The sequence below is a fragment of the Acomys russatus genome, chromosome 2, assembly GCF_903995435.1.
Source record: "Acomys russatus chromosome 2, mAcoRus1.1, whole genome shotgun sequence".
Classification (NCBI taxonomy): domain Eukaryota; kingdom Metazoa; phylum Chordata; class Mammalia; order Rodentia; family Muridae; genus Acomys; species Acomys russatus.
The window spans coordinates 33,078,332-33,096,223 of record NC_067138.1 but is presented as its reverse complement, the minus strand read 5'-3'; the positions used below and the strand labels follow the sequence as shown (position 1 = coordinate 33,096,223).

General features: G+C 40.7%; 1 protein-coding gene across 1 annotated transcript in view; it reads right to left on the bottom strand.

Annotated features, from left to right (window-relative positions):
• Positions 1 to 1,137: 1,137 nt before the first annotated feature.
• Rab2a (RAB2A, member RAS oncogene family) overlaps positions 1,138 to 17,892 on the bottom strand; it is a 68,348-nt gene continuing 51,593 nt past the window's right edge. The window contains exons 7-8 of the mRNA XM_051160016.1: positions 4,464 to 4,532; positions 1,138 to 2,440 (exon numbers count right to left, since the gene is read on the bottom strand). Of these exons, the coding sequence (XP_051015973.1) occupies positions 2,345 to 2,440; positions 4,464 to 4,532 (165 nt within the window). The 3' untranslated portion in view covers positions 1,138 to 2,344. The remainder of the gene's footprint in view (positions 2,441 to 4,463; positions 4,533 to 17,892) is intronic.

Below are 17,892 nucleotides of genomic sequence, written 5' to 3'. Positions count from 1 at the left end.
AACCAAAAACTTCAGTTGGGTATGGTTATATATGGCTATAATTCTAGCTACATGGGAGACAGATTACAAGTTTACAGTCAGCCTGAGATACATAGTAAAAGGTTGCAAACAACTGAAACAACAGATTCAGCTCGGTTGCATGTGCCAATTGATTGAGCAGAGCATCCACTGTACGCCACTTCTTCATCCATTTGTCTTACTTAGGAGAGAAATGGCAACAGGGTCTTCACTGAAGACTGCAATTTTAGAGAACTACATGTTGACCACTAGAGTTATATTTGTTTCCATGACTGATTCTTGTTATTAAAATATGACCGTATATGCTATAAAAATTGACCCAAGATCAATCAAAACCAGCATGATTCAATAGGGTACCGACACTACATTATTTGTAACAGGCACAATAAATGAGTGGAAAACACAGAGAACACTGTTCTCTTGGGCCACAAAATGCCTGGGCCATACATTCATTGGTGGTTGAGCTCTATAGAGAAAATGGCAGTGAATGTCAGCAGCTCCCCAGGTATTCTATTGCCATGGCAGAGCCATCCTTAGACTGTCTCTGGTGGGGATTAGAACATATGCAATACTAGTCCTTGTTTTTAGCCATGTATTTGATTCAGGAAAAAAAAAAAATCAGGGATAGGGGAGAAGGAATTAAAAAAACAAACAAACAAACAAACCACTTCAAGTTAACATATCCAAGGACCCACTCCCTTGGAATGTAACAGAACTAAGGCTTCTGACTTTAGCAGCACCGTCAGTGGGCTGCTACATGCACTCTGAAGGGGAGTGAGCTCATATAAAAAATGCTCATAAAACTACATGTCCTCGCTCTGTGCCACACAATAGCTTGATGTTCCTGCAGAGCAATGACAAAGCTGTGTCAGGGCTGATGGATCTCCAGGAGAGGCTGGCAGGAAGTGAGAGTGCGGGGTCTAACTCAGGCTTAAGTTCTCCTGGCACACACATTCCTTTGTGCAAGGTGAGCAGCAAGGGTTCCACTAGTGAGTCTTGACACTTTCACAAGGGCACGTGTTAACAGGCATTCTGACCCTTCAGGAAAGCATGCTGGAACACATGAAAAGATGTTAATGGACTACAAAATATATTTAAAATGTGCTCGTCATAAAAAGGACACTTTTATACATTGGATTTTATTTTTCACTGCTGTAACAATTTCATTCTGGACCAAGGGAGAAAAAAGAAAGGATAAAACCACCACAGTGAGTAAACAACTAAAGCTTTTCTACTTTTAACAGGATTTTCCATCTGGTAGATTTATTTTCATATCCCCCTCAAAACAGACAGTAAGCTTACCATACTTTAAAGATTATAGATAGGTTGCCACTGAAAGAAAAATTTACACAGTCACTGTACATCAAGGTTGACAAACTGTCCTGCATGAAAATATACTTAGAAATTGTGTGACTAACAGGGAACATTATTGTGTCTAAGGGAAGATGAAAATGGCATGGCGTGCCCTCTCCATGTGGTGCTCACTCTTGGAGTTGCTTAGTGTTGGGATTTCTGCTTCTGCCCTTCCCACTCATTACACTGTCTTCACCCAACAGCACTCATTAAGGCAAACAAATCCTTTTGTGAAGCAGTCTCGAGAAACTGTGGACAAACAGCAAACTTTTGGCATTAAAACAGGCTAACACACACACAGCCTTTAGTAATGCACAGGAAGCTGGTTTCCTTGGACTAGTGACAAGAAAAGATGAACATGCTCATTAACGATGTCAGAAAGTTTAAGTCAGTGTCCAAGCAATTCCTAACAATGCTTCTGTAGCCTCAAGCTCTGAACAGTATAGAATTTATGCATATGCATTAGAGTTCAAGCTTGGCAAATCACACCCAAGCAGGTTGTTAAACTATATATACAGAAAGCAAATGATAAATACAGAATTCAAAGAGTTCTTTTGTTTTTCCTTATATCCTTGCAAATTGACAAACCTTTGAGGACAGTCCTATAATATTAAACATTAGGTAACCACAGGTGTTGGGAAACCTAACTACACAAACTGATTTAAAATACTCACCATGACTTTGTAGTGTTTAATACAATTCAGCTCGTAGTTAAGGGCACAAGACAACATTTAACAAAAATAATCACATTAATTGACCTAGAAATCAAATGCAAGTAGGTATGAATACAGTCTCCAAAATCTGTCTTTTTAAGTGAACATTAACCATTTATTCAAAGTTATACAAGAATCTGAAGGATTAAAGTCTCCTGTGACATAAAGCCATTTCAATAGTTTCATGTCTCAGCTGAGCATGAGGAAAAAGGGTGACAGAGTGCGTGGCTCCACTGGGCAGCTAGCCCGTGACAGCAGACTCAACAGCAGCCTCCCCCTGCCTGCTGTCCTCCTTGGTTGCCGGCGTGTGTTGCATTGGTAGCAGCATGCTGAGGGCCAATTTTAATGCCATTTGCCTGCAGTAAAAGAGAACAGGATTGTAAACAAAAGTAGACCCAACCATGCCGTAGATTAAAAATGAAATTCACCTAGTTCTCAGTGATTTAATTTTATCAAATAACTCTAAGAAATGTTTTAAGTAGATTTTTGAAACCAGGTGGCTCCTTTTAAAACCAACACAGAGATGTTCTTGAAAGGAGTTCGTTATGGAACTGGTCAGCAGAAATCAGATAATGCTGCTTGTCAGAGTTTCAGAGTAATGAAGACATTACTTGTATCAATTAGTACGTGGAACGATTATTAAAGGATAAAAATATCTAAAGCCCTTGCTGCTCTAACAGGTCGTAAAATCTTTCCTCTAGACAGCATTTCTGTTCCATGTTGAATCAGCTGTGCAGGCTGAGGGGACATGAGTGCTCTGTGTCATCAATAATTTCTATGATCCCCAAAGACATGGCCGGTTGCCAAGAACCCACACACAGAGTGGTTCTTTCATTCGTCAAACTCACACTTGTGTCCTAACCCTTACTCCCTCAAGTGGATTTTACCTAAAAATACAACACTTTGAGAAAAGTAATACAGTAGCTCCAGAAATTAAGCTCTTAAGGAAACTTTGCGTCACAGTAAATCTCAGATTTATGGTGCTTGGCAGTTACTCTGCAACACTAGTAGCCTTGGGGCTTCTGGCACTGGCTCAGTATTGACAGCGGCTGATGCGGTTTCTTTTCGCTCTTTTGACTCCTCTTTAATAAAAAGCATGCCCTATGGCTCATTGGTTCTGCCCCCTCTGGGCTGGTAGCAACTTCTTCAGGAATCAAGAAGTCAGCTTTGGCATTAGGCCAAATAAATAGCATGGCCTGTTGGCTCCTGACAGCACATTATAATCAAAGCCGCACAAGGCACAGCAAAGCAGTCAGCTACTATATGAAACCAGACAGAAACAGCACACGTGCTCTTTAAACAGAAGCCCAATTACTGTTCAATTTATAGGGCATTAATCTCTGAATGGTGTCAGCTTTAAATTAACTCAACAAGTATTGCCATGTAAGATTTAAGGCCGTGCTATTCCAAAGTACAAAGTAAAATAAAATAAAAATAAATTGAATACTTTTTTGGAAACACAAGGCAGACAGCTGGTTGCCTTATCTAAGTATAGGCCAAGAACACGCTCTCAGACATCTTTAGTACAAAGTAACAGAAATGCTTCTGTGATGTACCTAACACGCTGTACTCAACATAAACATTCTGAAACACAGATAAACACGGAGAGGGAAATTTAGGTCAAAATGACACTAGTGGACATTCTCAATCATCTAAAGGGTCACACTGTGTCCTATTCATGTTGACCAAATTGGGTTTAAAATAAAATCACGGAAAGCCATGCCAACTCTGAAGTACATACATTTCTTTGGTCTCCTGATAAATGTGTTTTGTTCTAATGAGAGTCATTTCCAAATTGGGAACTGCCTTCTCTCATATCGGAAGAGAACATGTTGCACGAGAGCAAAGGACATACAGTTACATACCAGGCTATTATTCCCCAAAGAAAAAGCACATGTGGATAAATGGGGGTCTTCTTTGCAACTGAGGGAATTTACATTATTTCTCATTGTTTGCAACGAACACACAGGGCCATTTATTTTGAGCCAATTTCATAAGGTGATCCTCTACTAGAACATGGGCATTTAGCCACTGAGCTACAATCAGCAGGTCACAGCACAAGGGTCTCCCTACTGTATTCCACAGACCGTGTAACAGCCAGGAGCTGCCGTGCTCTGTACATCAATAATGTAGACACTAAGTTTTTGTACTCTACCATTCCGGGTAACATAACTAGCTAGGTGCTGTGCACATCAGATAACATACCTACTGTACTGCACGTGTCAGGCTTTCAGCTAGATGACTGTTAACATGGCAATGATCAATTGACCCATTTTAGGAATAAAAATAAATAAATAAATAACACAATCATGACTCCAGATGCTAAGTAAGTGTCAATTCACAATCAGTGTTTAGCGAACAATATTTGCATGTACCTACCTCATTATTAATGTCAAAGACCCCTTCTTGGATTTTTTCATAAATTTCTTTTGCTGTGTTAATAAATGCCTGAAATACAAAGTAGAAAGATTGGTTTGTACTATTCAAAGGACTTGAGTTTGATTCCCAGCATCAATACTGGGGGTGTCACAAGCACCTGTAACTCCAGCTCCAGGGGACCTGATGCCCTGGACACTGTAGGCACCGTCCTCTAACCATGACGGTGATGAACAACTCCTGAGGGTGAGAGTTGGCTTAAAGGGTAAAAGTATTCCCTTAAAAATCTTGACGGTCACCTGGGTGGTGGTAGGGCATGCCCTGACCCCAGCACGTGGAAGCAGAGGTGGATCTCTGAGGCAAGGCCAAACTAGTCTACAGAGCTAGTTCCAGGACAACCAGAGCTGAACAGGCAAACTCTGTCTCGACAAACCAAAAATAAGAAACCAAAAAACTTGACAATCTGAGTTTGATTCCCAAAGGGAGAGAACAGATTCCTGAAAGTACCCTCTGACCTCTATACACATGCCAAGGCATACATGTGCCTACACACACACACACGCACGCACGCACGCACGCACGCGTGAGCATACACACATACACACATTATAATACACTAAAAAGTTCTCAAGAATATTGTAACATTTGGTACATGAAAATAAATTCTTTGTTTATTAATGACAAAACCTTTATCATCTTAATAGATGCATAAAAAGTATTTGACAAAATCCAACTTTTCATCATGAAAACATCCAATAAAATAGGAGTAGACTGGAAAACTCTTGAGTGAGTATCTAGAGCAGTGGTTCTCGACCTTTCTAATGCTGTGACCCTTTATTATAAGTTCCTCATGTTGTGGTGACTCGAACCATAAAATTATTTCTTTGCTTCTGTTACAAATCATAATGTAAATCTCTTATATGCAGGATGTCTGATATGTGACCCCAAAGGGTTGAGACCCACAGGTGGAGAACTGCTGAGGTAGGACAGGGCACACCTGACAGCATCCTCAGTGAAGACGGAAAGCTTTTCCCTTAACGGAAGAATCGAGGATGCATGCCAAAGCTCATTTGCATCATTAGCATTGTTTGTTCATGACAGCCAAACACAAAACAACATGAAGCCACCAGCAAGTGGACACTAAAACAGGGGCTACTGATGTAACATTCAGCCATTTAAAGGATGAAGGTCTGGGCTAGAATGTGGATGACTCTTGAAAATATGCTGTATAAAACAAATAAAGACACATGTAATTCAAGCTCATTTATATGAAACGTCACAACAGTCCAATTCCTAGACAGAAAATATATTATTGGTTACCGAGGGTTAGGAGGAGAAAATGAGAGCGATTGGCAACTAAGGATTTCTTTGTAGGGTGATGGAAATGTCCTTGAATGACTGTGGAGATAGTTGTATAACTCTGTAGATAACTGAAGCTTACCTACGTGTGCACTTGAAAAGAGTAGATTTTATGGTAAGTGAATTCTATCTCCAAAGCAAATATGGCCAAGGAGGGGGAAGAGTGTCATAATGAACAGGAGAAGCCATGTCAGCTAGGTACTTTACACATGTCAACACATTTGTACTAGCTGGTTTTAGAGGACAATGTTCCACATGGGACCGATTTTGCCATACTTAGTGTACAGCCTGAGTGACAGCATCAGTCAGGCCAGGAGATGGTTCAGCAGGTCAAAGTGTTTGTCATGGAAGCCCAAGGACCTGAGTTCAATCCTGGGAACCCACTTGAAAAACCAGATGTGGTGGCCCATGTCTTGCAATTCCACGTCCTACAGTGGGATAGGAGAGGGGGCACCAGCTGGAAGCTAACGTATGCAGCACAGTGGCGGGAACTGTGCTGTGCTCATGCACATGCGCACTCCGCCCCTCAATAATCTTTACAAAGAAAGAATAAAGGAATCAGGGTTCAGATGATAAAGGGACACGGCTCATGCTGAATAACTCTGCCTTTTCCTACACAGCATACTACTATATGGGCAAAAATTTTGTGGGTGTGTGTATATGTAAAACTATTCACCAAATTAAGTCTATAAATTATGCACAAGTATTCAATGTTCATGTAGACTCTCTAAGGCATTTTATGTTAATATTAACAGTGCTACAGAGGGTATACAAACTCAGATGGGGTACAGAACAGAGTCGAGGAAAGGCATCTTCAAGTGGTGTTCTATGAACATTCATAGGTGGTCTTCTGCTGAACCACCAGCACAGGTCTGATGGAACTTTTGAGAAGTACAGGGCTCAGAGAGAGGAAGAAGTCACAGCTCTCCTCTTTCCCCATACTGGAACCATCTGACTGTTGATGTTGCTATCACAGCCTTTGTTTTCCAATTATAGAACTGATACGTTTTCACCTTTAAAGGCCTGACAGCTCCCCAGAGCAATCAATCTATGGCAGCTCCATTACTGTACCAAGCACACCCCAGTCAGCAAAGCAGAGCTGAAAGAGAGTGGCAAGAACACAGGGTATGAATATGCATAAATTCTAAGTGGCCGACTGAATCATCACAGAGGGTCATGAGAATTTGCCGCAAAATAATGAGAAGAATTAATCACTGATGAGTCACAAGACACTCTGGATGCAAGCATGCTTTTCATGTGTGTGCTGGCGCTAAAGTGAAGGGGAAATTGGCTTTCAGCCAACTAACAACTGATTTACACTCTTCAAAATTGAAGTTATCCATAAATAAATAAAAATTTAACTTTGTACTAATGACAAGTCAATTACAAAAATGGCTTCAGTAACCTGGCTAACTGAATCATATAACACAGACTCAGTGAGGCTGCACCTCTTCCCTCAGGACCACCATGTGTGTGAACGCCAACACCACCAGAGACCCCAAGGCCCCACATATGTACTGTAACATCACAGAAACAAATTGTTCTCGCCCTAACCTCATACAGAGAGACTCTTCCAGTTTAGACAAGCTGTTCTGGCAACTCATTGAGAAATCATTTAAAAACAGGCAAAAGAAAGTTATGTTATATAAAATTTCCCAAGTTACTATACTAACTTTATTCGCTAAGCAGTGTTTACTACTTTATTAAGCACTTTAAAAGCACAGTTATAACACATACTTTATATCCGGAAGGCATGAAATTAATTTTCTTTGACTTGAAATATATAAATGGTTATACATTTTTTATTATAATTCAGTCTCTCAATGGAGTAGTCTTTGAATAATGGCATCTCTACTCTGTAATTCTCTGATTAAACACTGAAGACATTAAAGGTTTTCTACCTTTCTGAGTACCATACAGAAAATACTATATAAATGCACTGTTTTAGATATTTCAAAAAATTAACATTTACTATATATTATTAGGAAATTAATGACTGATTTTACTGATTCCCTAGAATGTGAAATCCAGCATATTAAATGCGACATCAACATACCCACTTTAAACTGTATAGCTATTGGCCAAATTGGAAGATTCTCCAAACACAATGAACATTAAACCCAGCACTATCAAGGCTCATTGGTGGTCAAACAAAGTTGTAAGTTAGCACTGGGATCACAGATAAAAATCTTTCCTTTCAAGATATAAAATTTCAGCAATGAGAAAATATAAGGATATAATAATAAACTGATTGGGACTAAAAACAGTAATTTTAATGGAGATGGCTCAAAGTTACGAGCACTTGATGCCCCTGCAGAAAGCCCATGTTCAATTTCCAGCATCCACATGGCAGCTCACAACTGTCTATAACTCCTAATTCTAGGGGATCCAATATGCTCTTCGGACCTCCGCAGGTATGAGGGACACACATGGCGAACATACCTACATAAATGCAAAACACTCACACACATAAAATAAGAACAAGTCAGTCTTTTTAAAATGTTAATTTCACTCTTCATTTCTTATCAGTCATCACAGATATTTTTCAAGTGTTGATTCACACTGTCAACCTGACAAGGTTTAGAATCACCTAGGAGACAAGCCTCTGGGTAGACCTGTGAGGGATAATCCAGATTAGGTTAGACTCTGGGCATGCCTTGAGTTACACAGAATAACTCAGGCTCTAGGCAGGCCTGTGAGGGGTTATCCAGATAGGGTTAACTGAGGTGGGAATACCCACCATCAGCTGGGCAGCACCATTTTATGGTCATTGTTCTGAACCGAATAGGAGAAAAGGACATAACATGTAGCTCAGGTTTGGTTCTCAGTGAACACCAGTATTTATCTTTCTGTCTCCTCATTGTGAAGATAATGTGCTGCTGGCATTTAACATCCTTACTTTGACGCACTCTCAAACTGTGAGCCCAAACAAACTCTTCCTCCCTTAATTTGCTTTTGTCAGGTATTTTTTTCCTAGTGACACATAAAGTGGCTAATGCAGTTTTGGGTTTCGCTTTGTGAGATGAGCCAGGTTCTCACTATGCAGCTCCTGCTGGCTGCATGCTCGTGATGCCCTTGCCTCAGTCCCCTGGGATTACATACATAGGCCGCAGTGCCTGGCTGAAATGTTGGTTTTGGTTTTGAGGGAAAATTCTTTTAAGACTTTACTAAGGGGAAGGGGGCAAACAACAAGGCAAAATTAATAGACATGACCACAGGGCAAAAATGTGCTGAGAAAGTGATGTCAAATTAGTTCATTTTAAGTATTATCAAACCATGTCTGGGCAAACACATGTTTATGAACCATAGACAGTTTCCTTTAGCCAGTGTATCGGGTAAGCCTTTGCTCCCATGCACTGAGTACTCTATTGTAGGACTGTAATCCTGTGCCAATCTTCATTTCATCACCTGTCTTCCCTCTCTGATTAACTGCTACAATCAGTCCCTTACATTCATTTTCTTCATCAGTCATTTTCTTGTCTTCTACTTCAGGCACTCATGTTCCAACCCTTGGCAGCAGTTATCTGAATGGTACTGGTACAACACATAATTCCAAGGACTAGAAAACTAGCACAAGTTAAATATATGTAAGCATAAAACATTACAGATGCAGGGCTGTGGGTGTAGCACAGTTGGAAAGGAGCATGCCTAGTGTACACACTGCCCTGGGTGTGATCCGCAGCAGCATATAAACAGGAATGGTAGTGCCTATAACCCCAGCATATGGGTGCTGAAGGCAGGGGATCAGGAGCTGAAGGCCATCCTTGTCTTCATTGTGGGTTTGAGGGCACCCTGGACTATAGGAGACTGTCTACAAACAGACAGACCAACCGACCAGCCAACCATGACCACCAGACCTTCTACAAATGGAGTATAGCTCAAGAACCAGCTAAGGAGGTACAAATACTGAAGGGGACTGCAAGCATCCCTAACAAGAGCACTTAGTAAGTGCTGAGTACAAGGTGTAAACATGAGAGGACATAGTGTCCACTGCTGCTGGACCAAACGAGTTGGATGCAAGACTGTAAGCACAGGGCCAAGACAGAGAAAAGGGCTTTCTGCCTTAACTGATAGAAGAGTGCTGATGGCAGTGGGTCTTACCACTCAACATACCCAACACTCCGGGTGCTCACTGGAGAAAAGGCAGGGGTGATACAGCACACTTTTATGACAGTTTTTACCTTAAACATTGAAAATCAGTCAGCCTACAGACCAACACTTATTTCCTTATGTATCATACTGCCACCTGGTGGCAAAATAGAAATTATGACATCTGTTAAGGCTGACTTCAAAGTAACACTTCAAGTCTCCTGAACAATTTTACTTGAAGATCTTGAACAAATGTTAGAGAACAAGGTGTTCTGAAGACAAATGACTTGCAGTGTTCTCTCTGAGCTGGGAAAAATGATGTAACCAAAAATCTTGTTGAATTCTATGCTGAAAGCAGCTACACGTATCAATTTGCCTGTGCTAAAATAATAATAAACTATAAAGTGCTTACTATAGGTTAAGTCACCGCACTAAGTATTTATATAGCTTATACTGTTTCCTGAGAGAAGTTCAAATTATATTAGAAAAATTAAAAATTTAAATTCCTTTCAAAGAGGCTTATGGGTGTGGGATGCAGCTATACCTCTGAAACCAGCACAGGAGGTACAGAGGTACAGGTTCAAACTTCAGTGCCACCTCTTACTCGTGTGTCTTGAGATAAAGTTCTCCACAGAAAAAAGCTGCAGGTGCCTAAGTCAGCAAGCCCTGCAGACACCACAGAGTAAATGGATGTGGTCCATGCTCTTCAGACAATCAGACTATCTTTGTCAAATAAAACAAAACACTAAAAAGAAAATCAGCTATAAGTCATGCACAGAGTGAGCACTACACAGTAAGATACACAGAGACAAGACGAATATACATAGATTGGGAAATCCTATGAAAACACTAGGCAAAATTTAGTATTAGGGAGTTTAAATACAGACTTCCTTCAGATTTTGTAACTTCTGGATCCTATGTAGTCTACTTTGGCGGAGAGGCCTCAGAACACAGTGACTTTCAAGCCCTCTTTGGGGCTACTCTTTGGGATGAGGCAAAGAGTGCTAAAGCCCATCTGCCTTAGCTTCTTTCAGCTTCCTGCTTCACTAGGAGAGGCCACAGTGACCCCGCTATCTATTCAGATGGAAGGGTACCGGATGAATTCAGGTCAATAAAGTGGAACAAAGTCAGGTTACGCAAGGGAATGAAAGATACCAAGTGAAATTCTAAAGCTGCATAAAATTCTGGGTAGTCAGTGCTCCATATATCTGTATGCTTATGAATAACTGTTCACTACAGGCTAATGTATGTGTGACACACACGAATACTACCTGCATTAGGAAAGTGGAAGCAACTTTCCAGAGTTAAAAGTAGAACTATCTATGAAGTTCCCAAGAGCAGTGGCCAAATCAGAGGGGCTGAAGGTGAGTTGGCCCTTTTCCAATATGCAAAGAGTGGTCGATGGGATAGTAGGCTTTCCTCGTGGGATGGATGGCCACATCTCACAAGATGATCCAATTGTGTTTATGAAGTCCTGTTCTAGGACTTCAACACTTGAGACCTGAGTGTACGGGACAAGAAAGCCTCCAGCGTACAGTTACATTCCAGCTACCTAAAAGCATTTTTTCACTACCTACAATCATCAGCAACAAGCATGGGCTCTCATAGAGTAGGTGAGGCATTGAAGTAGTCCTCTTCCTAGTTGGAGCCATCTTCACAATTCATGTGTGTGTTGGGATACATTGTGTTAAGGTTGTCTCCTGTTGATTGCTAAACCAGCAGAGAACTGACTACTGGCCAGATCTTGGTATTGGTATTCTTATGGCCCATCCCTGGCTTCACATTTTGTAAACATTCACTTTCCTCACTTGCTGATTGGCTCAATAAAGAGATGATGGCCAATAGCTAGGCAGGAAGGGGAAAGTGGAACTTCCATGAAGAGTCAGGGTCTCTGGGAGAAGGCGGCAGAAATGAAGATTCGCCTACGAGACATGGAGAAGTCAGACACGTGAAACTTAAAGAATGAGAGGTAACGGACCATGGGGCAGAATGCTGATTAACATAAAGGGGACAATTTAAGATAAGAGCTAGTTGGGAAGAAGCCAAAGCTATGGCTAAGCATTATGAATAAATATAAAAGGTTTCCAAGTCATTATTTGGGGAGCTGGAGGTCCCAAAGAAAGTATGTTTTTATGTGTGCTCTCTCTCAATGGTCCTGTCTTTCGGTTGCTTGGCAAGTTAGCACCATCGGTCCTAGGTGTCTTAGCAGCTAAGCCAAAAAATTTTAATCCTGACTTCTCAATAGGCTGAGGTATTTTAAGTAATTAATGTGTTTTTATGTCACATAAAACCTTTTATATTACACTGAATTTCCAAAGTATTTGAGACTTAAAATGTTTAAATTAAATGAATACATAAAACCAGAAAAATTACACACACACCATGATATTTTGGGATGCTTGTATATAATGCTGTGTAGTGTGGCTTAAGTGTGTCTATCTCCTTCTCCTTTCTGGTTTGAGCTGGTTCTCACGTCAGCATATGATGTGACAGCTGCATGATGACACAAACGCTGTGGCAATAAGCAAGGGAATGCAGAGGTCTCTTTGACATATTAATCTAATTTCCTTTGCTATAGATCAGAGTAGGATCAACTGCCAGATGATACGGGAGTTTTCTGAAGACTTCCCATCCCTTTTGATCCGCAGTGGCTACAGTACCCTACATTTCAACCAAAAGTGTGCAAAGACGTCCTTTTCTCCACATACTCACTAGGATCTTCTGAAATTTTAGTAGATCTGTGTCATGAAGATCAAAAGAGATTGCGGTAAACCAGAGAAAGCACCCCTTCTCAGCACTCCAAAGACTTTTGTGCCTTAGAGTTTTCTGGTTTTGTTTTTTCTGGTTTCACACAAAGTTCTAATCTGTTAGGCAAAATGAATACAGGGAGAAAGAGAACTTTCAAATAGTTAAAAGAGTTAAGAAAAAACTGGGCAGTGATAGCACATGCCTTTAATCCCAGCACTTACATGCCTGTAATCCCAGCACTTAGGAGGTTGAGACATACAATTTCTGAGTTCCAGGCCAGTCCAGTTTATAGAGTGAGTTCCAGGACAGCAAGAGCTACACAGAGAAACAGGAAAACAAAGAAAGAAAGAAAAGAAAGAACGAGAGAGAGAGAGAGAGAGAGAGAGAGAGAGAGAGAGATTGCTTCTAACTAGAGTTAAAGATCATATAAACCACCATGTGGATACTGGAAATAGAACCCAAGAGCTCTGCAAGAGCATCAAGTCCTCTTAAAGTTGGGCATGGTGGCACAGGCCTTTAATCTCCACACTCAGGAAGCAGAGGCAGGCAGATCTCTGAGTTTGAGGCCAGCCTATACAGTACGTTGCAGGGCAGCTAGGGCTACATAGAAAAACCCTGTCTCAAACAAACAAACAAACAAACAAACGTGCTCCAAAGAATGTTCAAGCTCTACCAGAGACATACATACTCATGTTTATTGCTGCACTATTCACAATAGCCAGAAAATGGGCCAGCCTGGATGTCCACCAACAGAAGAGTAAACCTCTCTCTCTCTCTCTCTCTCACACACACACACACACACACACACACAATTGTATTTAGCTATTAAGAAAAATAAAACCGCTAGGAGTAGTGGCACACACCTGTAATCTCAGCACTCAGGGAGGCAGAGGCAGGTGGATCACTGTGAGTTCCAGGCTAGACTGGTCTACAAAGTGAGTCCAGGACAGTCAAGGTTACACAGAGAAACCTTGTCTTGAAAAACCAACCAACCAACCAGCCAGCCAGCCAGCCAGCCAACTAAATAAACAGATAGATAGATAATAAAAAAATCATGAAATAAAATCATGACAACTGTAGAATACAAATGTAAATTATATAAAATAGCCAGATTATATAAAAAGCAGATTGTGTGCTTTCTATCACATCTAGATTTAAGTGTTTATGAATTTGTATATATGAATATGTGGCTATAAGTCATGAGGCCAGAAAGAAGACAGAGAGTAGAAAAATGGTCTTAAGTAGGGGAAAGAGGTTAATAGCATACACATGACACAAAAGCAGACAGGGGAACCTAAAACCTAAACCTAGGCTTTGTGTGCATGTGTGTGTACTGGCTGGCAGTGGGGAGAGACAGTTAATATTCAGTTAATATTACAGAGGGCACTCCCAAGGAGGCCAGACCTAACTATATCCTTAAGGGCATTTCTAGTGCATAAGATGGCTGTGGAGTGCGGATTCATATCACAGACGACTAATTCCTACTTTAATATAGAGAATACATTGTGGGGTGCTAGCAACCAAAGGGCCTTGGCTATCATGTTTGGAGGGGGACAACTACACAGTTTTAAAGAAACTAGAGAGTAACAATTGTTTTTTACTTTTTGGAAGATCCGAGAGAAAAAGACTGAAAAATGAAGACAGGAAGTCTTAGGAAGCAATTAGGACCAATAAAGCAACATGAAGGGAATACAAATTACTGAAAGAAGTGACTGAATGGATAATTGGACAGATAGGAGAAATACTGGAGACTGGAGTTGCACAGCAAAGGACTCCAACTCAGTGTGGGCCACAGCTCTGAAGAACCTTCATGAAGAATCCTCTGGAGGAGCTGAGGTCACTAAGCTAAAAGGCTATCTGAACTCAGTTTTGAGATGTTTGGAGAGACATTAAGAGATGGTATCACCAAGCTAAGGAAGCTATTTCTAATAGTCAAAGGTATGCAAGAGACTGTTTAAAGTAGGAACAGAAATCCACTTGTTAGCTATGGCAATCACAAGGCTAGGATGAACTTACCCATGGGGAAGAATTCAGACGAGAAACTAAGTAAAGAAAAGGCCTAGGGTAACTCTCATTAGAAACTGGAGGGACAGGTTTTTATTTCGAAGATAGTTAAGACTTGATTATAGAATCACATGCTGTTAGCCAGGAGTGAACAGGAAGGAACTGATGGAGATCATGAGAGGGTTTGAAACCATGTGCCTTAGAAGGGCGGGGAGTGCACTCCAGCCTGTGCAGTGTGGAAACTGACATAGAACCTGCACTGCAGCAGGAGTCTCGGGCAATGTGCACACATTGTATCACTGGAGAAAAGCACTCATCTAAGACACCCGTTTTTACAAAAGCGTATGAGATATTTGGATCAGAAGAAACAATAGTTTTTGTGCCTCCTGCCACGTTTAAGTGGTACCATCAAATCAGAGAAGAAAAACAACTTGAAGTACTGGGTCATGATAACAAGCGCGAAACTACCCTACAATACATGGGACATGCTTAGAAAACTAGGAGTTAAATAAAACAGCACTTTTCCTGAGGCAAGGTTTTCCTCTGTGCCTAGGCTAGCCTCAAACAGAGAGCAAAATTCCTGTCTCAACCTCCTAAGTGCTGATATTGCAGGCATCGGCAATCATATCTAGCTTTTTTAGTGCATTTCTCTACAGTGGGCTATCAATATTAATACATTACTGTGAATTCTCGTTCTTGAAGAGGAAGCATATCTATTTTCTCCTATACTTGTTTGCCCATGGAACTCCAAGCAAAACAATCATTACTGGTATTCTTGTTTGTGTGCCAGTATAATGGAGAGGAACAGGAATCTCCACTACCTAGGCCAGAGTCCTCTGTGAGCAATGGACATTACAATGAAAGCACTTAAGAAAACACCCTCCGCATCTGACTGTATTATTACTGTAAGCACGTATAGTACTTGGACATTATGTTTAAAAAGACCAGTGATGGTTACTGAAAGCATTAATGGCAAATTATTAGAGGGAGACAACAGATAGAGCAAGAATGCTCTGGTTGAAACTGGTTGTCTTAGGTTTCTACTGCAGTGATAAATGCTATGACCAAAAGCTAATTGGGAAAGAAAAGGGTTCATTTCATCTTACACTTTCAGATACCAACAGAGGAAGTAACGGCAGGGAATTGGAAGTAGGATCTGGAGCAGAGATCACAGCGGAGTGCTGCTTACTGGCTTTCTTTCTTATACAACTCACGACCACAAGCCCAGTGGTAGCACAGGTTCCATGGGCCTATATCAAACATTAATGAAGAAAAGGGACTACTGATTTGCCTACAATCTGACATAGATTTTCCTCAACTGAGGTTCCTCTTCTCAGACAATTCTAGTTTGTGTCAAATTGAAAGTAAACCATGCAAAACATTGGTCCTTAAATTTCACTGCCATTTAGGGAAACTGAGTCTAAAGGGTACTTCTACCACGCTTACAGGTGTGTTCCTTCAGTGTTCAGAGTCACCACTACAAGCTGTGTAGAATCTACTTCATAACAGCAATGCACTCTCATTATAGTCTGCTATGTGAAAATTATAATTTATCATTTGGAAATAAATACATGAAACTAGTAGTTTGCTAACAAAGACATGTTTATAATGGAAGGCTTTCCATGTTTGTATATAATTAATGTTTATGTCTACAAATATTTGAGTGTGCTAATGTTAATATGTGATCCCTCTTCTTTTTATTTTTCTCATATCCATAGGTATTTCTGAGAAATTCTTATCTTCATAAGTATTACCTAATTTAGGCAGAGTTTTCACCCTCTATAAATTAACTTCAAAGTATTGTTTTGGTGCTGTTTTAAATTTAAGATCCTAGTTCACGAAAGATGGCCTCAATTCTAGTAAGGGCACAACAGCTGGCTCATCAGAGGCTATTACTAAAGAAAACACATCAGAGTACAGTACTGCTGAAGGATGGTGCTGGTGGTACCTGCACTGCAAAGGGAGAGTACAATAGGGGGAGGAGGACACTCAGCTTGGATCCATGGATCAGCATCATGAGGACATGTTATAATAATGAGGTTCCTCACTGTAGCTTTTGTGTCAGAAGCAGCACACTGAACAGAAGGGATGTTATCTTTACTCCTTTCAGGCATCAGTGAAATAAGCATTTTAAATATCAAGATCACAGTGCTACCCCAACCTCCTATTCTGTGAGAAGAGTTGCTGCTAAGTCAGCTTTTTTAAAAAATTTTTTTATTTTTATTAATTTACTCTTGTTACATCTCAATGGTTATCCCATCCCTTGTATCCTCTCATTCTTCCCTCCCTCCCATTTTCCCCTTATTCCCCTCCCCTATGACTGTTCCTGAGGGGGATTTCCTCCCCCTGTATATGCTCATAGCCTTATTCATAATAGCCAGAGCATGGAAACAGCCTAAGTGTACCTCAGTAGAAGAATGGATAAAGAAACTGTGGTACATATACACTATGGAATACTACTCAGCTATTAAAAACAAGGAATTCCCGAAATTTGTGGACAAATGGATTGAGCTAGAAATGATCATAATGAGTGAGTTAACCCAGAAGCAGAGTCAAATGGTATATACTCACTTATATCTGCATACTAGCCCAAGGGGCATGTCCCACGAAAGCCTTCACTTACCAGGAAACTGGGACAGAGGGGAGGACATCCTATTAGGACTCTAGATGAGAGAAGCATGGGAGAATAGCAAAGTAGAAGGATCCAGAAGGTCCTAGAAACCTACAAGTAGAACATTATGATAGGCAGATTTGGGGCCAGGGGTCCCGCTCAAACTAAGGCACCAGCCAAGGACAATATAGGTGGTAAACTTTAAACCCCTTCCCAGATCTAGCCAATGGTCAGAACACTCTCCACAGTTGAGTGGAGAGTGTGATATGACTTTCTCACGTACTCTGGTGCCTCACATTTGACCATATCCCCTGGAGGGGGAGACCTGGTGGCACTCAGAGGAAGGATAGCAGGTTACTAAGTCATCTCTTAGAGTTTAACTGTGCTTTATTATTCTAATTTAGTACTTGTCAGCCAAGACTAACGACACTTTGGACCAGACTATTCCTTGCTATTTGAATTGTCTTCTGCAGTTTTTCCTAATCCTACTATGTCCCTTCTTCCCTTAAATACAGCCTCCATGAATGAAATCATTAAGCTGATTAATAGTAAACAGTAAGTGTACAGATTATAGTAAGCGTATTTCCAGCTAGTCTGAAACAACAGCAGTGTTGTGTTACA